The sequence below is a fragment of the Schistocerca cancellata genome, chromosome 2, assembly GCF_023864275.1.
Source record: "Schistocerca cancellata isolate TAMUIC-IGC-003103 chromosome 2, iqSchCanc2.1, whole genome shotgun sequence".
In the NCBI taxonomy this organism is placed as follows: Eukaryota; Metazoa; Arthropoda; class Insecta; order Orthoptera; family Acrididae; genus Schistocerca; species Schistocerca cancellata.
Window position 1 is genome coordinate 972,573,196 of NC_064627.1, and position 26,963 is coordinate 972,600,158.

At 38.8% G+C, this 26,963-nt stretch overlaps 1 protein-coding gene across 1 annotated transcript in view; it reads left to right on the forward strand.

Annotated features, from left to right (window-relative positions):
* LOC126162941 (puff-specific protein Bx42) overlaps window positions 1-26,963 on the forward strand; it is a 61,959-nt gene that overhangs the window by 17,215 nt on the left and 17,781 nt on the right. The window contains exons 5-8 of the mRNA XM_049919773.1: window positions 7,418-7,542; window positions 20,732-20,801; window positions 23,625-23,690; window positions 23,784-23,900. Of these exons, the coding sequence (XP_049775730.1) occupies window positions 7,418-7,542; window positions 20,732-20,801; window positions 23,625-23,690; window positions 23,784-23,900 (378 nt within the window). The remainder of the gene's footprint in view (window positions 1-7,417; window positions 7,543-20,731; window positions 20,802-23,624; window positions 23,691-23,783; window positions 23,901-26,963) is intronic.

Sequence of the window (26,963 nt, forward strand, 5' to 3'; positions counted from 1 at the left end):
CTATAGTAGCAAACATCTTGTTTATTGCCTTTCTTATATAGAGGATGTATCAAACATACCTACTTGGCATTTTTTTTTATATCTCCAGTCTTCCCTAAAATGGCTAGTGAAAATCACAGTGATTATTATTTTGTGTAAAGTTTTCATCAGTTTACACAAGTTTCTTATTTGTTCTAATTGTCCTTGCTATTTCCTTTCTTTGCTATTTAAATTGGTCACAGTGTTCAATTTTTCTTGAACATTTCCACTTTTTCGATTCTTTTTGCTCTCTCCGTTGAAGCTTTTTCACATACTTCACTGCACCCTATTTTATTTTTATTTTTGATTGACCCAAATGTTTTCTGTGCATCATTATAATTTCATTGGAAAATTATTGCTGATTGCCATTTTCAGCTATTTTAATTAATTTCGATGCTGTTAGACTTTTTTCTATGTACAGCATTCTTTCCTTATCTTAACACAGGTGTAGGTCATCCTTCCCTGGGACACCTACGCCAACCCCATTACCTACATATATTAGGACTCGTCATACTATTGAAAATTCATACTTCCAGAAAGAGGGTCTCTCTTTCCTTTCCCTTTTTTTTTTTTTTTTTTTTTTTTTTTTTTTTTTTTTTTTTTTTTTACATCGAGACATTCTAATTTTACTCTTACTAGTTGCCTGGTTTTATCTTATCTCTATCTTCTAAGTATCCATGTAAACCATTTTAAACAGCAATTCTTGTATATAATTTGTACAGTTATATTATGCTCCTTGCCATGAAGTTAATCATTATAAAATTATATTGGTCTATCATACTGTTTTGCAGGTATGAAAGCATTTAATTATTGTTAAATTTTAATAAATTATGCTCTTAGTCAATTACCCAACCTGTTCTTCACCTAATCAGTGCTAACATCTGAAAAAGAAATCTCATGTCAGTGCACAATAAAATGACAGTTCATGTGCTTACCAGTTCTTTTACTATATCGAAGGGAAAAAGTCTTGGTACAGCTGTGACACAATTCTGTAAAAGATAATAGAAAGTGTGGCCAAGGAAATATTTCTCATAGTGAATACACATTTCTCCCTTCAGTAAGTAATGTATTGCTGCCCCTTACAGAATAGTATAAATTCAACTAATTAGCAAATGTATGGAAATAATTCCTTTCAAATCAAATTAATCAGTTCTATGTTACTAATCTTAAGGATAACTCGGAGGTTGTTACCAGTGTTTAGATGGAATAACCTTCTGGCATGTCACTGTAACTACAATGTGCCACTAGGATCAAATGGGTATCGCAATACCTTTCTCAGGATGCACCAATCATCCCATTTTTCTTACTTAATATAGGCTCAAGACCTTCTACCTTCTACTTCAAATTTACTCTTTCTTTTCTTGTGATTTGTTTTCCCAAAATAATTAATTTTCCTTTTGTTTGTACTGTACAGTGTAAACTTAAATGTGCTACTGAACCTTACTCTTCTCCTTTCAGTAGCAGTTTTCTCTCTTAATGCTTGTACTAAGTTATGGTAATATAATTCCATAACAAAATCACACTGTCCTCATAAATCAACATCAAATGCCATCTGACAAACAAAGTCACTGCAATTAGCTCTAAATGGTCAACAAAAATCATTTATATATTTTTCCCACCAGTTTAGCTGCCGTTGTGTGCTATATTTACACAGTTACTTTCCATACAGATTCCTCACATGCAACAGAATTAAAATTACTTTCTGCTTGTGAATGTAAATTATATGCTTACGTATTTTTATTGTTAACTGATGAGTGAGGTGTCTCTAGGATGATTTGGTCTCCTCTTGAACCTTTTGTTCAACTAAAATATTAACACTTTCCTCCAATGTTGAAATGGAACATCAAATTTCTATTTCATTTGAATATGTACTTTGTTTTGAAATACTAAGTCTGACACTTGTCTGAAATTTGTTTCAGATCTGTATGAAATTCAATAGAATGTTCATTTATTGAATCAGGCTGTTCATTTGTGTCTTATTGTTACTCTTCTTTAAAATTTAATATTGTAGATTCCAGTTCTAATAAATTTTTGTTTATTTCTACATTTTTCTTGTGGGATTTAGCATTGTGTGTATCTAATTTATTGTAATTTATTGTCTTGTTTGTCTAACTTGACATTTGTTTCGGCAATAACTCTCAGATTATCTGCTTGTGCATTTATATTAATATTGATCTGCCCTATATTATCCTCAGTTAATCGAGCTTGGCATTTAGTTCAATACTTAATTGTCCTTGCACCTCTCATTTAACATTAATTGGCCCTGTTGTTGCATTCAGACCAATATTGTTTTGTGCAAGCCGACCTATTTTAGTGTTCAGACCTGCTTAAAACTGCTCTTGATCTGTCCTAAATTGTTATTGATCATCCTTATATTGTTCACAAAAATACTTGAACAACACTTCTCTAATTCCTGGCAGTTACTAACACTTTCATAGAAAATTTGTAGTAAAATCCAACTCCTAAACTAAAAAATTAAAAGTCGTTTTTGAGTAAATACAGCTCAACAGGCCCTATCGCTCAGCTTTTGCTGCAAGCACCTACAGAATCATCAGTCACCCATTAAAAACAGTTCCTATTTATAAAAGCATCGACCATCAATCGTTGGACACACTGTCTTAATAACCGGCTTTGTCATATGTATTTCTGTCAGTTTTAACTGTGTTTCATCAGCAGTAATATAACAGCACCACATTCTCAGTGCCTGTACTGATATGCGCAATTCTCATCAGTTGATTATTTATATGGTTTCCAAGAACAACAGCACCATTTTAGAATAACCCTTTATTCTTTTTAAATAATTCCATTTAAAAATAATTCTTATCAGTATTTTTGACTGTCTGTATTTCTTCCAACAACAATTAGATCTACATCCTGCACTATGGTGCCACGAATGTAGTGTGTTGCCATAAAGTTAATTTGTTTACAATTCTCTGCCTTGGACACTGTATGTTAGTGCTTCTAAGTGCTATGACATAGTTAGAATTTATTAACTTCTTGCTGGTTCAGTGTTCTTCGGCATGATCATCTAAAATGTGGTGTTCCATTTTGTTCTACATGATTTAATTAATGAAGATTTAATGTTCTTTCTTCATTACATTTTAGTTGCCTGACTGTGGCCTTATATGTGACTATGATGGACTTCATCTCCTCCTTGTGTGGTTATTGTGGTTCTTTAGTGGATACAGGGGTGAGGAACAGATGCCGTTCATGAACAGTGTGTTCAGATATTAATTGATTCAACATTTAATATCAAAAAGTAAAAATAATACATAACTTTGTTGGTGAAGCTGCAGCATCAGTTGTTAACAGTAGACTTGAACGTAGAAATATACACAGATACGAAAGATTTATAAATCTGTCACTCATCGATAAAATGTCTATTCAGAAGATGTCAAGCCCTGGCCACTATGAAAGTCTGTAAGTGTTATTTAGCTGTTCAATACAATGTCTGTTCATAAGGTGTGGAGCCCTGACCACTGTGAAAGTCTAAAAATGTTATTCAGATGGCAAACACACAAAATGGGCTCAGTGCATAAATGTTGGCTTAGGTACAAACACCACTGATGCTCTGGAGAGGGGATGCTTACATCTCATTGGCAGCAGTGTAATCATTCGAGGCAGCACACTCGTGCCTCGGTGGCAAATGTAGGGAACGCATTGGCGTAACTGGCGACGCACGTATTTGAAAGTGCAGTTGTCCAGATAATGGCTGTTACCACAGTTATTACTGTAGGAAATCTGATACTGCTACTCTAAATTCTCTTGAATAATATATGAAGGCCTTTTTTCATCATTGTCGATAAACGTATAGAACATCAACTGGCTAACATCAAACTTCTGACTGATTACAACGTCCAACCCAAAACCTCTATGTAGAAGTATGTCCAAAGAATGAATGAACATGAATGTAACATTTGATTCGGCTGATCAACATCGTAACTATTATCAAAAAATGTGTATTTTCCCAGGACTTCTTGCTTTTCAAAAGTAGCCCGCCGATGTTAGGAGCTTCTACACTCCTGGAAATGGAAAAAAGAACACATTGACACCGGTGTGTCAGACCCACCATACTTGCTCCGGACACTGCGAGAGGGCTGTACAAGGAATGATCACACGCACGGCACAGCGGACACACCAGGAACCGCGGTGTTGGCCGTCGAATGGCGCTAGCTGCGCAGCATTTGTGCACCGCCGCCGTCAGTGTCAGCCAGTTTGCCGTGGCATACGGAGCTCCATCGCAGTCTTTAACACTGGTAGCATGCCGCGACAGCGTGGACGTGAACCGTATGTGCAGTTGACGGACTTTGAGCAAGGGCGTATAGTGGGCATGCGGGAGGCCGGGTGGACGTACCGCCGAATTGCTCAACACGTGGGGCGTGAGGTCTCCACAGTACATCGATGTTGTCGCCAGTGGTCGGCGGAAGGTGCACGTGCCCGTCGACCTGGGACCGGACCGCAGCGACGCACGGATGCACGCCAAGACCGTAGGATCCTACGCAGTGCCGTAGGGGACCGCACCGCCACTTCCCAGCAAATTAGGGACACTGTTGCTCCTGGGGTATCGGCGAGGACCATTCGCAACCGTCTCCATGAAGCTGGGCTACGGTCCCGCACACCGTTAGGCCATCTTCCGCTCACGCCCCAACATCGTGCAGCCCGCCTCCAGTGGTGTCGCGACAGGTGTGAATGGAGGGACGAATGGAGACGTGTCGTCTTCAGCGATGAGAGTCGCTTCTGCCTTGGTGCCAATGATGGTCGTATGCGTGTTTGGCGCCGTGCAGGTGAGTGCCACAATCAGGGCTGCATACGACCGAGGCACCCAGGGCCAACACCCAGCATCATGGTGTGGGGAGCGATCTCCTACACTGGCCGTACACCACTGGTGATCGTCGAGGGGACACTGAATAGTGCACGGTACATCCAAACCGTCATCGAACCCATCGTTCTACCATTCCTAGACCGGCAAGGGAACTTGCTGTTCCAACAGGACAGTGCACGTCCGCATGTATCCCGTGCCACCCAACGTGCTCTAGAAGGTGTAAGTCAACTACCCTGGCCAGCAAGATCTCCGGATCTGTCCCCCATTGAGCATGTTTGGGACTGGATGAAGCGTCGTCTCACGCGGTCTGCACGTCCAGCACGAACGCTGGTCCAACTGAGCTGCCAGGTGGAAATGGCATGGCAAGCCGTTCCACAGGACTACATCCAGCATCTCTACGATCGTCTCCATGGGAGAATAGCAGCCTGCATTGCAGCGAAAGGTGGATATACACTGTACTAGTGCCGACATTGTGCATGCTCTGTTGCCTGTGTCTATGTGCCTGTGGTTCTGTCAGTGTGATCATGTGATGTATCTGACCCCAGGAATGTGTCAATAAAGTTTCCCCTTCCTGGGACAATGAATTCACGGTGTTCTTATTTCAATTTCCAGGAGTGTATATTCACATGAGCACAGGTACTTCCTCTCACGAAGTTACTGCAATCACCATTCAGTGTTGAAGACACATGTTGTCCTTAGGCATAAGTCTCTAAATGCAAATAAAGTAACAAGTCTGCCCATATTTGTGTTCTTCTCTGCAACAACTTGTTTTATGGTTTCATTCATGAGTATCAGTCATAGCCAAGAATACGTAAGGATGCGCATCATTCTTCAGTAGTGTGTTGCTGACCATCAGTGTGGGTGAGGTCAACATCAATGAAAGTGATACGTGATTTAAAATAGGCCCATGTGAAATTTAATTGGGAGAATGTATGTAGAGATTCCAAAAATAATAATTCTATCCATCCTCCATCTCCTTCAATACTTCTGCCAATAGAAGGGGCCATTGGCTGTGATAGCTAGCGCACTTTTTCAACTTTTGTGTGTGATTTTTTTTTTTTTTTTATTCTGCCACCACTTGGTCAGCAGATTTTTTTTATCCATCCAGTTGTATTATATTTTCAAAAATTGATTATTTTCATTTACTTATTCTGTTGGAAAACATGTGATGATGGTTTATAGCCTCACACAACTTTTCTTTATAAGTCATATACACAGGTACATTACTATACAAATGTATTTAATGAGGACGGGTCAGGTGGTTGGCTATGGCCTTTCTAAAGAAACCATCCTTGTATTTGCCTGAAGTGATGTAGGACAACCACAGAAAACCTGTCTCATGATGGACAGAGACAGCCTGAGCCTCCATTCTTCCACACCCGAGGCATATCTTTAACAAATGCACTACCTCAGTTGGATATACATAACTTATTGTTCTTACGTTTGTACATACTTAGAACATGTTATCTTTAAAAAAAAAATACATTTTTCATTTAACTCGATAAAATAAGATACTTCACTGCACGTGATCCCATACACTCGCCGTTGACTTTAGTACCACAACCATACTGCCATGCCTCTATTACATCGCCATGTCTTCCCTTCTGCCAGTCTGTAAAACTCAGTCAGCATTCCCTCATGATGTCTGAGATACTGAACTCAGAAAAAGGGTGAGACATTAATATTACACTCTAGCAGTCACCATTTCTTATTGTTATCTTGTACTCAGAATTTCTTAAGTAATCTTTAACTGTGTAGTACACAATATTTTAAAGGTATGCTTCCTGTCTTCTTAAATAAATGTATTTTTGTTAGCTCTTTCATTTCAGTGTACAAATTACTATACAATTTTAATTCTTGATAAAAAAAAATGCTGTTTAGAGTTTTTGTCTGTTTTCCCTTGGCAAAGGTCAGTCCGAATTAGCTCTTCCCATGATGAAGTGTAGAATTGTTTGGGACATACATTAGTAATATTTATTCTGATGTGCACTACAGATTGGTTATCTTACTGCATCATGCGAGTTCATCTGATGTAGTAAGGGTACCCATTTTTTAAATATTTACTGCCAGTGACCTCTGCTACTACTTTTACTTATTATCTGTACAGCCCTTTCTGATAGTTTGAATATTGCATCAAAGTTTCATAGATTTGATGCCCAGAATGGAATTACATAGCTAAGAACTGAGCCATACATTGAAACAGTATGTTCCCACAAGATACTGGCTGTTCACACAAGATATGACACCAAGCCCTTAACATGCTGATGAGCCTCTTTGCCAGTACCTTCATTCATTCATTACATGTCAGTTGACTATCAATATTCATCCCTAAAAGCTTTGTGTTTGCTATTTAGTCTATAATTTAACTTTTATGCTTAAAGTGACAGAATTATTTTCCCTAATCTATCTGAAATTCATGTGATTTGTTGATTAGATACTTTATGCCACATGAAATCTGTGTTGTGTTATGTGATGTGATCTCTCTCTCTCTCTCTGTGTGTGTGTGTGTGTGTGTGTGTGTGTGGTTTTACACCTGTAGTACACATTTTAATGTCTTTTTTTCTCGTGTTTTTTTAGGGACCAGCCCAGTACATTCGTTATACTCCTTCACAACAAGGTGCTGCATTCAATTCAGGAGCTAAACAGCGTGTGATTCGAATGGTAGAAGCACAGAGAGACCCAATTGAGCCACCAAAGTTCAAGTAAGTTCAATGCAAACCTGTGAGATCAGTAGTTATTCAGTGGAAAAGTAAAAGATTTCTTACAGTAATGAAGAAGTCTTTGTTTAGAGTTATTTTGTATTAGCAACAAACCTAAACTTGTATGTGACATAATTTACATCTTTGCTCTAGCATTTTATGTGACACATGTGTGTATGTGTTTACTTCCCTCAAGCATATTGATTCAAATTCTTTTCCTTTATGTTATCTGTTTATGCATGTCATGTGTCAAGAACTTAATGAACAAAAGAAGGTTTGTAACTGGGGAAAAAAAAGGTTCAGTACACTTACTTTTACTTCTAACTTAAGTATAAGTAAAAATTGTTTAACACTATGGTAAATCAAATTACATCATAAATGGACACATTTCATACTTGTTATAACATTACCACAGTTAGCACTAATTTTGACTATAGTACGAAAGGTGTGGACTAGAAAAAATATTAAATGAAGTGCACATTACACTACAAAACATTACTCTAGGTGATAACTCTTTTCTGAAACTGGTTAAACATGAAAGACTTGGGTCTCTCTTCCCTTTGCAAAAGCAAAAACTCAAGATGTGCAGTAGCATAGATTTACTGATCATTACATTATGAAAAAAAGAATAGTGTCACCATTACATAGCTTAATTACTATTCAAATCAAAATTAAGGGGATGGAAGTTGTACCAAATCATAGCCCCACTTGTCTACTCAACTCTGAGCACTACTCTTATTCAACCAGAAAATTAAATCCTCACAAAATGTTACCAAATAGTTGACCGTCAGAAATATTCACATCAGTCTAGCACCACAGTTATTAGTTGTTGTTGTGGTCTTCAGTCCTGAGACTGGTTTGATGCAGCTCTCCATGCTACTCTATCCTGTGCATGCTTCTTCATCTCCCAGTACTTACTGCAACCTACATCCTTCTGGATCTGCTTAGTGTATTCAGTTTTACCCTCCACACTGCCCTAAATTTGTGATCCCTTGATGCCTCAGAACATGTCCTACCAACCGGTCCCTTCTTCTTGTCAAGTTGTGCCACAAATTCCTCTTCTCCCCAATTCTATTCAATACCTTGTCATTAGTTATGTGATCTACCCATCTAATCTTCAGCATTCTTCTGTAGCACCACATTTCGAAAGCTTCTATTCTCTTCTTGTCCAAACTATTTATCGTCCATGTTTCACATCCATACATGGCTACACTCCATACAAATACTATCAGAACAGACTTCCTGACACTTAAATCTATACTTCATGTTAACAAATTTCTCTTCTTCAGAAACGCTTTTCTTGCCATTGCCAATCTACATTTTATATCCTCTCGACTTCGACCATCATCAGTTATTTTTCTCCCCAAATAACAAAACTCCTTTACTACTTTAAGTGTCTCATTCCCTAATCTAATTCCCTCAGCATCGCCCGACTTAATTCGACTACATTCCATTATCCTTGTTTTGCTTTTGTTGATGTTCATCTTATATCTTTCTTTCAAGACACCGTCCATTCCGTTCAGCTGCTCTTCCAAGTCCTTTGCTGTCTCTGACAGAATTACAATGTCATCGGCAAACCTCAGAGTTTTTATTTCTTCTCCATGGATATCAATACCTACTCCGAATTTTTCCTTTGTTTCCTTTACTGCTCGCTCAATATGCAGATGGAATAACATCGGGGAGAGGCTACAACCCTGTCTCACTCCCTTCCCAACCACTGCTTCCCTTTCATGTCCCTCGACTCTTATAACTGCCATCTGGTTTCTATACAAATTTTAAATAGCCTTTCGCTCCCTGTATTTTACCCCTGCCACCTTTAGAATTTGAAAGAGAGTATTCCAGTCAACATTGTCAAAAGCTTTCTCTAAGTCTACAAATGCTAGAAACATAGTCTTGCCTTTCCTTAATCTTTCTCCTAAGATAAGTAGTAGAGTCAGTATTGCCTCAAGTGTTGCAACATTTCTACGGAATCCGAACTGATCTTCCCCGAGGTCGGCTTCTACCAGTTTTTCCAGTCGCCTCAATTCGCGTTAGTATTTTCCAGCTGTGAGTTATTAAACTGATAGTTCGGTAATTTACACATCTGTCAACACATTCTTTCTGTGGGATTGGGATTATTATATTCTTCTTGAAGTCTGAGGGTATTTCGCCTGTCTCATACATCTTGCTCGCCAGATGGTGGAGTTTTGTTAGGACTGGCTCTCCCAAGGCCGTCAGTAGTTATAATGGAATGTTGTCTACTCCCGGGGCCTTGTTTCGACTTAGGTCTTTCAGTGCTCTGTCAAACTCTTCACGCAGTATTGTATCTCCCATTTCATCTTTACCTACATCCTCTTCCATTTCATAATATTGTCCTCAAGTACATCACCCCTGTATAAACCCTCTATATACTCCTTCCACCTTTCTGCTTTCCCTTCTTTGCTTAGAACTGGGTTTCCATCTGAGCTCTTGATATTCAAGCAAGTGGTTCTCTTTTCTCCAAAGGTCTCTTTAACTTTCCAGTAGGCAGCATCTATCGTACCCCCAGTGAGATAAGCCTCTACATTCTTATATTTGTCCTCTAGCCATCCCTGCTTAGCCATTTTGCACTTCCTGTCGATCTCATTTTTGAGACGTTTGTATTCCTTTTTGCCTGCTTCATTTACTGCATTTTTATATTTTCTTCTTTCATCAATTAATTTCAATATTTCTTCTGTTACCCAAGGAGTTCTACTAGCCCTCGTCTTTTTACCTACTAGATCCTCTGCTGCCTTCACTACTTCATCCCTCAGAGCTGCCCATTCTTCTTCTACTGTATTTCTTTCTCCCATTCCTGTCAATTGTTCCCTTATGCTCTCCGTGAAACTCTGTACAACCTCTGGTTTAGTCAGTTTATCCAGGACCCATCTCCTTAAATTCCCACCTTTTTGCAGTTTCTTCAGTTTTAATCTACAGTTCATAACCAATAGATTGTGGTCAGAGTTCATATCTGCCTCTGGAAATGTCTTACAATTTAAAACCTGGTTTCTAAATCTCTGTCTTACCATTATATAATCTATCTGATACCTTGTAGTATCTCCAGGATTCTTCCGTGTATACAACCTTCTTTCATGATTCTTGAACCAAGTGTTAGCTATGATTAAGTTATGCTCTGTGCAAAATTCTACCAGGCGGCTTCCTCTTTCATTTCTTAGCCCCAATCCATATTCACCTACTACGTTTCCTTCTCTCCCTTTTCCTACTTTCGAATTCCAGTCACCCATGACTATTAAATTTTCATCTCCCTTCACTACCTGAATAATTTCTTTTATCTCATCATACATTTCATCAATAGCTTCATCATCTGCAGAGCTAGTTGGCATATAAACTTGTACTACTGTTGTAGACATGGGCTTCATGTCTATCTTGGTCACAATAATGCGTTCACTATACTGTTTGTAGTAGCTTATCCGCACTCCTATTTTTTTTTTATTCATTATTAAACCTACTCCTGCATTACCCCTGTATTTATAACCCTGTATTCACCTGACCAAAAGTCATGTTCCTCCTGCCACCGAACTTCACTAATTCCCACTATATCTAACTTTAACCTACCCATTTCCCTTTTTAAATTTTCTAACCTACCTGCCCGATTAAGGGATCTGACATTCCACTCTCCAATCCGTAGAACGCCAGTTTTCTTTCTCCTGATAACGACATCCTCTTGAGTAGTCCCCGCCCGGAGATCCGTATGGGGGACTATTTTACCTCTGGAATATTTTACCCAAGAGGACGCCATCGTCATTTAACCATACAGTAAAGCTGCATGCACTCGGGAAAAATTACGGCTGTAGTTTCCCATTGCTTTCAGCCATTCACAGTACCAGCACAGCAAGGCCGTTTTGCTTAGTGTTACAAGGCCAGATCAGTCAATCATCCAGACTGTTGCCCCTGCAACTACTGAAAAGGCTGCTACCCCTCTTCAGGAACCACACGTTTGTCTGGCCTCTCAACAGATACCCCTCCGTTGTGGTTGCACCTACGGTACAGCCTTCTGTATCGCTGAGGCTCGCAAGCCTCCCCACCAATGCCAAGGTTCACGGTTCATGGGGGAAGGTTATTAGTTAATCAGCAAAATTACTTTTCTTCATCCCAGTATTACCAATTTAAGCTCATAATTCCTCAGAACACAAGTAGAAGTTTTTCAGATAACATAGATCCAATGATATGACTTGTACCTCACAAAAATATTGCTGTTTATGCTAAGCTCTCATTCCCAACTGCAGCGTCATGTATTGCACTATACAAACAGTACCCAAAGTTGCCTAGTTCAAAATTAGATCCTCAGGATAGTTACACCACATTCATTTGTATATAGTTACCTTTTTCATTAATCATGTCTGTCACCTCCATTATTTTACTTACCTTTCTTACCTCGTTAGCTAGGGGAGTGCATTCTCAAAAAATATCCCTACTGCAGAGGCAGGCTCCCTAACCATTAAGACCCTAAAATTATTCATTATTTATTATTTCATTATTGTTTCATTATCTGGTAAATAAACACCTGCTCTACTTATCCACTGCAAAATTGACTCTACTGAAAAACACTCCACAGTAACAGAACCCGTCCGCCGCTCGTGGTCTCGCGGTAGCGTTCTCGCTTCCCGAGCACGGGGTCCCGGGTTCGATTCCCGGCGGGGTCAGGGATTTTCACCTGCCTCGAGATGACTGGGTGTTTGTGTTGTCCTCATCATTTCATCATCATCCAGGAAAGTGGCGAAATTGGACTGAGCAAAGATTGGGTAATTGTACGGGCGCTGATAACCACGCAGTTGAGCGCCCCACAAACCAAACATCATCTCAGTAACAGAACCCTATACTAACCAAAATTAACTCTCATTACCGATCAGACAAAATTATCACTTAGAAAAACTGTTATTTTACTGGATTCCATCAACTTGCTTCAGATTCTAGCCTGAAGGCGATATACATACAAACCTTGCTTATTCTTTCCACACATATTACTCCAGGCAACTGTATTTAAAGTTGTAATTCCTTAATGTTAGAAAAGGCTGTACCATGACACAGACAAACACTTCTATTATACCACAACTAATATTAAGATGCTTTGTACTGCATATTGCCTCTGGTGCTACACCTATGAGGTGATTACTTCAGATGTTAATTATCCTCCACATATGCTGACACCTTTCATTTTCAGTTTACCTTCCATTTGTTTGACAGAAATTCTTTAACCATGGTACCACTTTATTTTCTTCCATTCTCTTATGATTACATTATTTATCTCTAACACAACATAATACACACAAATAATACTGGAGAAACCTTTTTTAACATATCCCTATACTAAAATATCCTACTGCACAAAATCACATGAAAGTCGAAGATAGGCTGTGCCTAATTGACTTACAAACTGCATATAGGATAGGAGAAGAGTTTGACTGCCTCAGAAAAAATGAAAAATGGGGCAGACACCTGGGGTAAGCATTATCGCCAGATAATGAGTCCAACACAGAATGTTGAACCCCCTACTTACTATTTACACAAGAAATTAGTTCCAAATATTACATCAATGCTGAGATTTTGAATTATCAAGAAATTGCACTCCAACAACTGTCCACGAATTTCACAGTTAATAGCCTCTCTTGTTTCATACTCTTTAATAGCTTACCAATAGGACCAAGAGTTTTTTCAGAAATATGCTTCACTACTATACCCTCTGCGTTCTTAATAGATTCAAAAAATGCCTGTGAAATACCATTCAAATCGCTACCACTGTCCAGTAAACATTTAACATGTTTACCTTGTATGCCTGCTGTTATTACTGGTTGACACACTTCGTTTTACTTACCATGTGATCTTCTCCATACAACAAATCGTCAATATTTTCCCTGGAAAAACTATCATCCTGCTTACCAAAATAATTATCCGACCCCCTGTCACTTTCCCCATGCTTTAGATTTTGTACTTCTTCCACCTTTTTCTCAATTTCTGCCAATTTTGAATCTACATTTTTATGTACTTTTACCAGTTTTTCCTCTACCACTACTGCACACGTGGTTTCTACCTCCGTTTCTAAATCATTTTTAATCTGATCGATTTGGTTCTCATGTTTAACCCTGTTTTTAGCAAAAAAAATTCCTGGCAGCTTTGACTTCATCCTTACACTGTATTTTGGAAGCCTCCACCCTCCTGCTATAGTCATCACAAAGCTTCTTTCTCTGTTCTACACATTTACTACCGTATTTACTCGAATCTAAGCCGCACTTTTTTTCCGGTTTTTGTAATCCAAAAAACCGCTTGCGGCTTAGAATCGAGTGCAAAGCAAGCTGAAGTTCTGAAAAATGTTAATAGGAGCCGCCACAACTAACTTCTGCCGTCGAATATATGTAGCGCTACACAAGCATCCTTTGTAGGCACAAAGATAAATACTGGCGCCAAAACCTCTGCGTCAGTAAATAAAATTAAAAAAAAAAAAAAATTGGAAGACGAGCTTTTTTTCTCTGCCCAAGTTTCGACCACTGCATTTTCATACATTATCCAACGAAGTAAATACAAATTCCGTATTGTTCATCTTCGAATTTCAATGTACTACGAAAATCCGACTGGTAATACTGGGATTTTTGTCAATATGGCCAACTCTACGTTCTGAATTTTTTCCTACCTGTGAGAAGAGATGGTTGCTAATAGGAACCTGATGAAATGTGAATCACATGCAGTATTCTCTTCACCATAAGAATAATACGAATATAAACATTTTGCCATGTATTCTTTCGTGTTTGCTTCTATCTCATTTAAATCCTGTCTGCCAAATAAACTACGAAACTAGAGTGAGACAACAGCAAACGCGGAAGAATATACGTATCGTGTCATGTTTATATTCGTATTACTCTTATGCCTAATAGTGATACAGTCAGAAATGAAGCACGGCAACTGACTAGATTTTTAAATCTAAGATGACTAATTTCTGTGCAGAATTTGATGTACTAAAGAAGCGACCGCAAAGATTTTCAAACGGAAAAAAATTTTCGCCAAACTCTCGTTCAGAACGTGTTCTATCATATGCAGTCTATTATTTGGTTCCTGTTGATCATTATCAAAGAAAGCAGCAGTGTAAGTAACAACAAATAGCAGTCTCTTGCCAATGTTTCGCTAATGAGACGATTCCTCTCTTTTTTTAATTGTAGGCGGCAGTAGCGCGCACAAAAGCAAGCCATGCCGCGAGCAGCGACAGGCCATAAACACGCACTATCAGAATGCGACAAACAATGCATGACACAGTATAGTAATGCATTTTGAGCTTGGAGTGACTGACGTAAACACCTATAACATAGAAAACGGCACTTATCAGATCAAAGCAAAATTAACAATCGATTCAAACCATACGAAGCACGTGAAAAAGAAAGGGTATCCGTATAAATACGGACAGAGTGCCTGACGCATAGCAGTGGCTACCTGGTAAAGCTTAACTGCTAAGCTTTCGACTCGAACCAAACTACTGTAGCTGTATCGTCATTCATTCGACCTAAATTGTGTCTCATATTACAATGGACCAACTTTGTTTCGATTTGGAGGTGCGGCCTAAAACTTTTCTCTACCCTTGAATTTCGAGTCTCAAATTTCAGGTGCGGCTTATAGATTTGGGAATTTTTTTTCCCTTTATTTCGAGTCTCATTTTTCAGGTGCGGCTTAGATTCGAGTGCGGCTTACATTCGAGTAAATACGGTACTCATTAATATTATTTTCTCGTCAGTATTCTGATCTACTTTCTTTATCTTTTCATCACAATCTTTAACTACTGCATCAAATGTCTTATTTAATTCTGAAAGATTATCGCTAACTTCCTTAATTTCCTTTTTGATTTCGTTCTCCCTCTTAACTCTAATGATTTCATCCACTTCAGTACTGTTTTTGTCCATTTCGCTCACATGACCACACAATGTAGATGACGCTTTTATCTTTTCATCTACAATAGGACTTAAGTCACCATCATTCAAAGTTACATTCATGTCTGATTTATAATCCCTATCATCTACAGAACAAGTATTACTTATGTCCTTCTGTTCATGTTACAGCTTAACCTCTATAGCTCAGTCACACTGTCTTGTTTGTTAAGGCCACTTGTTATGTATCACTCAACACAAAACCGCTTTTGCTGTGAAATTACCTTATTCTCATTCACTCTTCTTCTGCTGCTATGTTGCTGTTCGTGTTGTCATCTGGATCTGCAAGGCTGTGGCAAGTTGTAATTCTCGTGGCAAGGCATCTCAATTTGTAGTCCCACTCTTTCTGAAACTTCTTTAAGAATTTCAGTTTGTTTTTGAGCTGTGGTAATATCCATAGTGCCAGATCATCTGCAAAGGCGAGGCAATCTACTGTAATATTACTTCTACCTAACTTGATTGCTTGTTCTATATTTTGACTTGACTTTTGCTCTTGCTATTTTGTAATTACCTTTTCCAAAACACAGTTAAACAGTAATGGGGAGAGTCCATCTACCTGTCTAACACCTCTCTTTATATCAAATGGCTTCGAAATTTCTCCCATGAGTTTAACTTTAGAGCTAGTGTCAGTTAACGTTTCGTTAACCAGTGTTAGAATTTTGTTATCTAGCCCTTGTTCCTTTAAAATTTTGAAAAGAGATTCACGATCAGTTGAGTCATAGATCTTTTTAAAATCCCCAAATGTACATACAATATTGTTACCAGAAATCTTTTGGTGCCTAAGGATTAGTTTTAAATTAAGAATTTGTTCTGGACAGGATCTGTGTGGTCTAAAGCCTGCTTGGTATTCACCAGTTGTTCTTGGGCTTAATCAAGTGAACACTGCGAGAGAATTTTGTATGTGACTGAGAGAAGAGAGATTCTCAGTAATTTTAACATCAGTTCTGTCCCCTTTTTTTATGCACTGGATGAATTGCCAGATATGTCCTATTAGTTGAGTGATCTCTTTTCTAGTGTTAGGGCCAGCTGATTTTAGTAGTTCTGCAATTATAGTCTTCTCTGGATGCTTTATTGTTTTTAAGTCTCTTAATTTGTTTAATTATTTAGTTATTGTCAAGTTCTTTAGAGTTAGGGTTGGTGTTATTAGTTTGCCATGATTGGAATTTATTCACTGGTTCTGGACAGTTTAATAGTTTTTCAAAATAATTAGCAAGTACCTTAGATTTTTTCTGCTTGTTAAGAGCTAAACTGTTGTTTTCATTTTTTGAAGCAAAGACCTTATGGTTGGTAACCAGCTAGTTTAGTTTTGAATTTTTAAAAAAGTTTCTTCTATTGTTTCTTATTACCCCCATGAACCATGGACCTTGCTGTTGGTGGGGAGGCTTGCGTGCCTCAGCAATACAGATAGCCGTACCGTAGGTGCAACCACAACGGAGGGGTATCTGTTGAGAGGCCAGACAAATGTGTGGTTCCTGAAGAGGGGTAGCAGCCTTTTCAGTAGTTGCAGGGGCAACAGTCTGGATGATTGACTGATCTGGCCTTGCAACACTAACCAAAACGGCCTTGCTGTGCTGGTACTGCGAATGGCTGAAAGCAAGGGGAAACTACAGCCGTAATTTTTCCCGAGGGCATGCAGCTTTACTGTATGGTTAAATGATGATGGCGTCCTCTTGGGTAAAATATTCCGGAGGTCAAACAGTCCCCCATTCGGATCTCCGGGCGGGGACTACTCAGGAAGACGTCGTTATCAGGAGAAAGAAAACTGGCGTTCTACGGATCGGAGCGTGGAATGTCAGATCCCGTAATCGGGCAGGTAGGTTAGAAAATTTAAAAAGGGAAATGGGTAGGTTAAAGTTAGATATAGTGGGAATTAGTGAAGTTCGGTGGCAGGAGGAACATGACTTTTGGTCAGGTGAATACAGGGTTATAAATACAGGGGTAATGCAGGAGTAGGTTTAATAATGAATAAAAAAAATAGGAGTGCAGGTAAGCTACTACCAGCAGCATAGTGAGCGCATTATTGTGACCAAGATAGACACGAAGCCCATGTCTACTACAGTAGTACAAGTTTATTTGCCAACTAACTCTGCAGATGATGAAGAAATTGATGAAATGTATGATGAGATAAAGGAAATTATTCAGGTAGTGAAGGGAGATGAAAATTCAATAGTCATTGGTGACTAGAATTTGAGAGTAGGAAAAGGGAGAGAGGGAAACATAGTGGGTGAATATGGATTGGGGGAGAGAAATGAAAGAGGAAGCCGCCTGGTAGAATTTTGCACAGAGCATAACTTAATCATAGCTAACACTTGGTTCAAGAATCATGAAAGAAGGTTGTATACACGGAAGAACCCTGGAGATACTACAAGGTATCAGATAAATTATATGATGGTAAGACAGAGATTTAGAAACCAGGTTTTAAATTGTAAGACATTTCCAGGGGCAGATGTGGACTCTGACCACAATCTATTGGTTATGAATTGTAGATTAAAACTGAAGAAACTGCAAAAAGGTGGGAATTTAAGGAGATGGGACCTGGATAAACTGACTAAACCAGAGGTTGTACAGAGTTTCACGGAGAGCATAAGGGAACAATTGACAGGAATGGGAGAAAGAAATACAGTAGAAGAAGAATGGGTAGCTCTGAGGGATGAAGTAGTGAAGGCAGCAGAGGATCAAGTAGGTAAAAAGACGAGGGCTATTAGAAATCCTTGGGTAACAGAAGAAATATTGAAATTAATTGATGAAAGAAGAAAATATAAAAATGCAGTAAATGAAGCAGGCAAAAAGGAATACAAACGTCTCAAAAATGAGATCGACAGGAATTGCAAAATGGCTAAGCCGGGATGGCTAGAGGACAAATATAAGAATGTAGAGGCTTATCTCACTGGGGGTAAGATAGATGCTGCCTACAGGGAAGTTAGAGAGACCTTTGGAGAAAAGAGAACCACTTGCTTGAATATCAAGAGCTCAGATGGAAACCCAGTTCTAAGTGAAGAAGGGAAAGCAGAAAGGTGGAAGGAGTATATAGAGGGTCTATACAAGGGTGATGTACTTGAGGACAATATTATGGAAATGGAAAAGGATGTAGATTAAGATTTAATGGGAGATACGATACTGTGTGAAGACTTTGACAGAGCACTGAAAGACCTATGTTAAAACAAGGCCCCGGGAGTAGAAAACATTGCATTGGAACTACTGACAGCCTTGGGAGAGCCAGTCCTGACAAAACTCTACTATCTGGTGAACAAGATGTATGAGACAGGTGAAATACCCTCAGACTTCAAGAAGAATATGATAATTCCAATCCCAAAGAAAGCAGGTGTTGACAGATGTGAAAATTACCGAACTATAAGTTTAATAAGTCACAGCTGAAAAATACTAACGCGAATTCTTTACAGGCGAATGGAAAAACTGGTAGAAGCCAACCTCGGCGAAGATCAGTTTGGATTCCGCAGAAATGTTGGAACATGTGAGGCAATACTGACTCTACGACTTATCATAGAAAATAGATTAAGGAAAGGCAAGACTATGTTTCTAGCATTTGTAGACTTAGAGAAAGCTTTTGACAATGTTGACTGGAATACTCTCTTTCAAATTCTAAAGGTGGCAGGGGTAAAATACAGGGAGCGAAAGGCTATTTAAAATTTGTACAGAAACCAGATGGCAGTTATATGGGTTGAGGGGCATGAAAGGGAAGCATTGGTTGGGAACGGAGTGAGACAGGGTTGTAGCCTGTCCCTGATGTTATTCAATCTGTATATTGAGCAAGCAGTAAAGGAAACAAAAGAAAAATTTGGAGTAGGTATTAAAATCCATGGAGAAGAAATAAAAACTTTGAGGTTTGCCGATGACATTGTAATTCTGTCAGAGACAGCAAAGGACTTGGAAGAACAGTTGAACGGAATGGACAGTGTCTTGAAAGGAGGATTTAAGATGAACATCAACAAAAGCAAAACGAGGATAATGGAATGTAGTCGAGTTAACTCGGCTGATGCTGAGGGAATTAGATTAGGAAATGAGACATTTAAAGTAGTAAAGGAGTTTTGTTATTTGGGGAGTAAAATAATTGATGATGGTCAAAGTAGAGAGGATATAAAATGTAGACTGGCAATGGCAAGGAAAGCGTTTCTGAAGAAGAGAAATTTGTTAACATCGAGTATAGATTTAAGTGTTCGGAAGTCGTTTCTGAAAGTATTTGTGTGGAGTGTAGCCATGTATGGAAGTGAAACATGGACGATAAATAGTTTGGACAAGAAGAGAATAGAAGCTTTTGAAATGTGGTGCTACAGAAGAATGCTGAAGATTAGATGGGTAGATCACATAACTAATGAGGAGGTATTGAATAGAATTGGGGAGAAGAGGAATTTTGTGGCACAACTTGACAAGAGGAAGGGACCGGTTGGTAGGACATGTTCTGAGGCATCAAGGGATCACAAATTTAGCGTCGGAGGGCAGCGTGGAGGGTAAAAATCGTAGAGGGAGACCAAGAGATGAATACACTAAGCAGATTCAGAAGGATGTAGGTTGCAGTAAGTACTGGAAGATTAAGAAGCTAGCAGAGGATAGATTAGCATGGAGAGCTGCATCAAACCAGTCTCAGGACTAAAGACGACGACAGGTGTTGTACATATTATCAATTTTATTACTATTCAAATTTTTGAATGCCTCATACCAAGGCTTAACTGGTGTTTCACAATCCACATTCGGCCATGGGTGTTTTTGTGTATTTAAAAACAGAATTAAATTTGTTGCTGTTTTGATTAACTTTTCTTTTGGGCTTTGCCAATTGTTGGATTGTTTTTTTGTCATGTTCGCTTGTTGGAGATTATTTTAGCAGTGTCAAATTTTGGAATAACATTTTTTGCTTTGAAGAGTTTTTGAGGTTGAAGTTTTACTTTTATTCATGTTAAATAATGGTCAGAATCAATGTTAGCCCCTTTCCTGACTTGGAAATTTAAAATTCCCTTGTAGTTAGGGTATGAAATTACTGCATGATCGATTTGAAATTCCCCTATAAATGTATTGGGACCTGCCAAGTGTTTTGTTTAGAAGGGTTCTTTTTCAAATGTGTTGACATTTTTTTAAGGATAAAATTTTGCATGTTTCAACAATTCTTTGGCCATTTTAGTTTGTTCATATATATGCTGGAAATCCACCCATCAATTCTTATATTTTTTCTCTTTACCCCATTGAGCATTAAAATCACCCATTATAACTGTGCAGTTTTTTGTTTGTATGAATGTTTTTTAAGTGGATCTTTATTGCAGGATCAATAAGAAAATACCAAGAGGGCCTCCTTCACCACCTGCACCCGTAATGCATTCTCCTACAAGAAAGGTGAGTTTTTGCACTTTATGTGTTATAAGCTTATACATATATGCCTGCATTTTGGGAAAGAAAAAACTGAGAGATTACGTCTCATCCTCTTCATCAGTTGACATCCATTGCTGTATAAAAGCTTCCTCCAGGTTTCTCTATACATTACAAGCTTCACGCACATTTCATCTGATATGTATGTATACCATGGGGCAACGGCCTTGCCGCAGTGGGTACACCGGTTCCCATGAGATCACCGAAGTTAAGTGCTGTCTGGCGTGGTCGGCACTTGGATGGGTGACCATGCAGGCCGCCATGCGCTGTTGCCATTTTCCGGGGTGCACTCAACCTCGTGATGCCAATTGAGGAGCTACTCAACTAAATAGTAGCGGCTTCGGTCAAGAATACCATCATAATGACAGGAGAGCGGTGTGCTGACCTCATGCCCCTCCTATCCGCATCCTCCTCTGAGGATGACACGGCGGTCGGATGGTCCCGATGGAGTGGTTATGTATATATACCATTCATCCAATTTGAACTTGTCTTTTCTACAAATCAGGACATGCACAGAAGAGCTGTTTTTTTTGCAATGGCTTAATATCTATACCAGTTTTGACTGACCAGCCTTCTTGGCCAATGTTTGCAACCGAGCATGCTAGGAGTCAACATTCCCATGATGCTTTTGCTAGAGCCTTCTACTAGAGGACTTACATGATAATTGAGAGAAATAAACTTAATAGTTAAAATTAATTTGCTCACCGCTGTTTTCTGCCGACAAAGTATGAAGAAATTATTGCCTAGAATCTTGAAAAGTACTTCCTTGGTCAGTTTGCCTTCAGTTCACCTAGCTATAGATCCAATCCATCTCCATTTCTATTACAGTCATAATGTTGTCTTCCATTCTCCTGTGTTCTCTAACTCATTTATTTGTTTTTCTGTCGCTCCTGGAATTCTCAAATTACATGCCTCAGTTGCTTGCTGGGAAACCAACAGTTTTTCAGGGTTTTTCACGTTAAAAGCTCATGCCTTTTGCTGTACATCAGAACTGATAATATACACTGACTGTAAAATTTCAGTTTCAGACATTTTGGAATCTTTGTTTTAAAAGCACTGTGTAGTTTATGGAAAGCACTTGACCCTAAATTTACCCTTCTGTATATTCCTTAACTGCCCTAAATACAACTTTGTAGCATTATATTTTGGAGTGTTGGTTGCGCCTTATTTTAGTTGTATTATAAATGATTTTTCAGGGCTGCTTTCAAACATGCTCTTTAATTTTTCCTTTAATTGTTGAGGGTTATCTGCACTAGAGGCAAATGACTTCTGTTGTACAGACTCTTTTTGCCTGACCTCTATTCCAGTTTTTAATCTGCACCTGAAACATTATAATCACTTGGAGTTTGTAGATGTTTAGTACTGCCATATTCTGTGGAATGTCTTTATTGGCTGATAAAATTTGGTCAGTTTGAGTTCCATTTTGATCCTGCAAAGCTTATCTTCTGTTTGTTTTCTTCTGTAAGAATGTTTTTAAGACAAGACATGTTGTTCTTGGCAAATTGCAGTAGTGTTTGACTTGTCATTTCTAGCATGATATAAGAAGTTTCCCACTGAAGAACCAGTCTTTAAGTGTTACGCTACTTTCGCTTTGAAATCCCCCAAGGATGATTTGCGTCATTTATTGGATTTTGCAAACCTTTGTAAAAGTCTCCTACCTCCTCATCAGATTGTGAGCTTGTTGTTGCACAGACATGAATGATTTCTAGGGAGTATATTTTTAAAACAAATCTTATCAGTCTGCTGGAAATTTGTTCAGTACATTTTATTGAATTTTCTGATTTCCCATAAACTGTACACTTATATCCCCACCCCTCTGCTGTAGTCTTCTGTACTAAACACATCCTCTGATTTTAATTCAGTTTGACCTTGGTTTCTGTGGCGGAGTTCTGATAACCTTAACATTTTATTTTATGTTATTTAGTTCCTTTTCCAATTCCACTGAACCATTTACAGATTCTAGAGTTATGGAATTTTTTGCTCCTAAATAAAAAATAACAGCATTAGGATTTCCATGTAATTGTTTAATTAGCCAAACTGTGTGCAAATAGATGTTGTTTCAGTAGCTTCTCCATATGCCCTGCAGCGTAAACCCATTGCCTATGTTCCCTCCATCCACTTCTCCCATAGTTATTTCAACCAGGCAGGGATACTGACATTCCAGATACTCCAACAACGCTTCTGGTGCACTTACCTGTCGATGCCCAAAGAATTTGATGACACATTAATTGGTGACAGATCATGGTCGAATTATGCTGACAGCAGTCTCTGACCAGGCCGGAATATGTCTGCATCTCAAGAGTATGGGACCACTGCTACCATTTTTCAAGCTGATCATGTAGCAGCAAACTCTGCAAGTCAGTTTTCTCATTTAGCAGTCAGTCTGTCATAAATAATGTATTATCCCAGAAAATGTTCAGACATAGACTTCCCATACTGTCTACAGTGCAGGTTCGCCATATTTTTTGTCCATAAAGGCATTCATCAAGTGTTTTCTGGGTACCAGCAACTGTATGATATGAACATCTGGATTGGACATTGGGATCTCCCCTGATTGGTTCCTTTCATTCTCACTAAGATGCAATTATTTACTCCCTCCATTTCTTAATAAAGTCATCTTTCGCAGCCTAGAAAGATACTATATGTACGACTACATGTATTTTTGACAAGCAACTGTACGTTGCATGGCAGAGGGATATTTTGTGCTTGCTGGTATCTGCATTAATAACAAAGCAGTGAGTGAGGACTTTACCAGTTTGTATTGAATTTAATGTATGTTTTTCTTTCCAGGTGACTGTAAAGGAACAGAAGGAATGGAAAATACCACCGTGCATATCTAATTGGAAAAATGCAAAAGTAAGCCCTGCATATGTGATACACAAATTTGTTAGATTGCTTCTGATTTCAAATATTTCTATGTGGTTCAATCAACTATTTTCTCTCTTTTAGGGTTACACAATTCCACTTGATAAACGTTTAGCTGCAGATGGTCGTGGACTTCAACAAACACACATTAATGAGAACTTTGCCAAGCTAGCTGAGGCCTTGTACATTGCAGACAGGAAGGTAAATCAACACTTCAATTTCACACATAAATACTCATACAAAATGAATACGTTCATTTTGTCGTGGAAACAATAAGCAATTAGTAGAGCTTAGATCAAGCGATTGTGTGATAAAGTAACATTTCTGGTACTCAAAAATAGTTTTATGTAAGTGATGAAATCCCATGTTCCCTTGTGTCAGTCCCCTATTTAAAATAAATTAGTTTCGTTTCAGTTCATAATATGGTTCTAAAAATTTTTCAAGATATACCTTACTAAGTTAGTTTTACAATAAAGATCTGTTTCTTTCACTTTTCCAAATAATTTTTGCTGGTCTCAACACATCTATCCATCCTTGAAAACCAAGTGTCAAACATTATTTTGCAAGAGTTCAGTGGCAGCTATAATTGAGTTAGTGTAAGATGGCCTCTGGCAGTGCTGTTGCTAGCATTCAGCTCCATATCGCTAACGGTTGCACGTGAAAATAGTAATCTTCTATACAGCTACAACAGCACTAAGCCATAGATGTGTACAAAATTGCATTCCTCTTTTGAGGGAGGTGCATGTATGCATGTAGCTGCCGTGCCCAGCTCACAGCAACTGTTGGGTATCTTCTTATGCCATCTTGACTATAAATTCATTTGTTGTCCTAAAATTACAGAAACAAAGTGAGATGGCTTAAACTTTTCAAACATAAGACATCTATTTATATGCACCAGGGCAGAAATCTCCATTTGCCCACCCTGATGTTGGTTTCCTGAATCACTTGGGATGTGTACTGAGATATTTTTTTTAAAAAAGTAATTTACTACTTCAGTCATCTGCAAGTTGACATTGTTCTTCATTTCTGATGATGTCAAGATGTTCAGGTATTCCTAATCACTTTCTTGTTTCACAATTTGGTTGGAATGTCATAGTAGTAGAGAGAGATGCTTTTGTTCACTTACAAATGCAACTCTAGAAGTTTGTCGTTTTGTTACTGTGGTGGCTTTCTCTTTAGTGATTGATCAAGAAATTTGTTTTCAGTGTTTAATACCTCAGAATGAACTACAGATTTTGTCAGTCTCTCAGAAGAATTGTACAGCTAAATTTAAAGGAGGATTTAAGAGTAGGTCTAAATATGCTACCTAAAATTTGAGTAAACACTTGTTCTCATTGCCTTCCACCATTGTCAGTATTAAAACAACTTACTGTATTTGCACAAATATAGCCCACACTTTTATTCCTAAATTTTGGCTTGAAAAATCATGGTGCAAACTACAGTCAAAATTTTCCACCCTCAGGTGGTAAATCGTCAACTTCAGATTGACATTTACACATATCTTACACGTTGACAAACTTAACACGGTAGCTTTTCTTAAAGAAAAAAAAAGAGAGCAATTATTTTATATCACAAAACTGTGTCAACTTGTTCACTTTCTAAAGAGCCACAGTGTGGCGACTGGTGGGAGTCGATGTTTCAGTATAAATCAGATGGCCTCAGTCAATACCAACAGCTGTGCCAGTGCAGCCAACATAGCCAGCCATAGTTAGCAGATAACAGTATGTTCAAAGCATGCTCATAAACAGAAGCAGACATGCATAAACCAAGAAATTCCAAATCACAGAAATTTTATGTATTTGAATTTGATGCAGTTTAAATTTGGTGATGTGTTCAGTGATGCTACTCTTTGTTACAAAATAAGTAGCAGTACTGCTTAAATCAAATTTATTATTAAAAGTATTTGAAAGCCATTTAGCTACTTCTAATGATTCATATATTTTACTTCATGCTTTTCATTTTACCTATAGGAAACATTGTCAGCTGTAGGGTTTTTGTCTGATTTCCACTTTCATTTGGAAATCTCATCTGCTTCCACATTTTTAGTAATTGCAAATATTAATTTCAAATACCTTGAATAGGCATAAATCATTTATGAACACTGTGACCACACAAATTAAGAATTGTAATCAAGTATCGTTTAGACGGATTAAGACAAAATTCGCACAACATTGAATAGATTTCTGGTAACAAAAAATTTTTATTACTTTTGCCAGGAATATATAACTACAAGTACGTTAAATCTTAACATAACAAATCATTACACGATTAGTCTAATTTACTCCAGACTATCAGTTCCACCCAAATCAAGCACAGTCACTTCTCATATAACAATGAAAATAATCAATTATGAGAAGTAAAGTTGTTACTCACCATATAGCGGAGATGCTGAGTCACAGATAGACACAGCAAAAAGACTTTCACACTTAAAGCTTTCGGCCAACGGCCTTTGTCGACAATAGACACACACAAACACGTACACACACACCCACTCACGCAAGCGCAACTCACACACACGACTGCAGTCTCAGGCAACTGAAACCACACTGCGAGCAGCAGCACCATTGCATGATGGGAGTGGTGACTGGATGGGTGAAAGGAGGAGGCTGTGACGGGGAGGGGGAGGGATAGTACGGTGGGCATGGTGGACAGTGAAGTGCTGCAGGTTGGGCGGTGGGCAGGGGAGAGGTGTGTGTGTGTGGGGGGGGGGGGGGGGAGTAGCAGAAAAGGAGAGAAATAAGTAAAATAAAATAAAAAGACTGGGTGTGAGGTGGAAGGACAGCTGTGTAATGCTGGGGTGAGATCAGGGGAGGGGCTAGATGGGTGAGGACAGTGACTAACGAAGGTTGAGGCCAGGAGGGTTACGGGAACGTAGGATGTATTGCAGGGAAAGTTCCCCCCCTGCGCAGTTCAGGAAAGCTGGTGTTGGTGGGAAGGATCCATATGGCACAGGTTGTTAATCAGTCATTGAAATGAAGGATATCTTGTTTGGCAGAGTGTTCAGCAACAGGGTGGTCCACTTGTTTCTTGGCCACAGTTTGTCGGTGGCCATTCATGTGGACAGACAGCTTGTTCGTTGTCATGCCTACATACACTCCTGGAAATGGAAAAAAGAACACATTGACACCGGTGTGTCAGACCCACCATACTTGCTCCGGACAGTGCGAGAGGGCTGTACAAGCAGTGATCACACGCACGGCACAGCGGACACACCAGGAACCGCGGTGTTGGCCGTCGAATGGCGCTAGCTGCGCAGCATTTGTG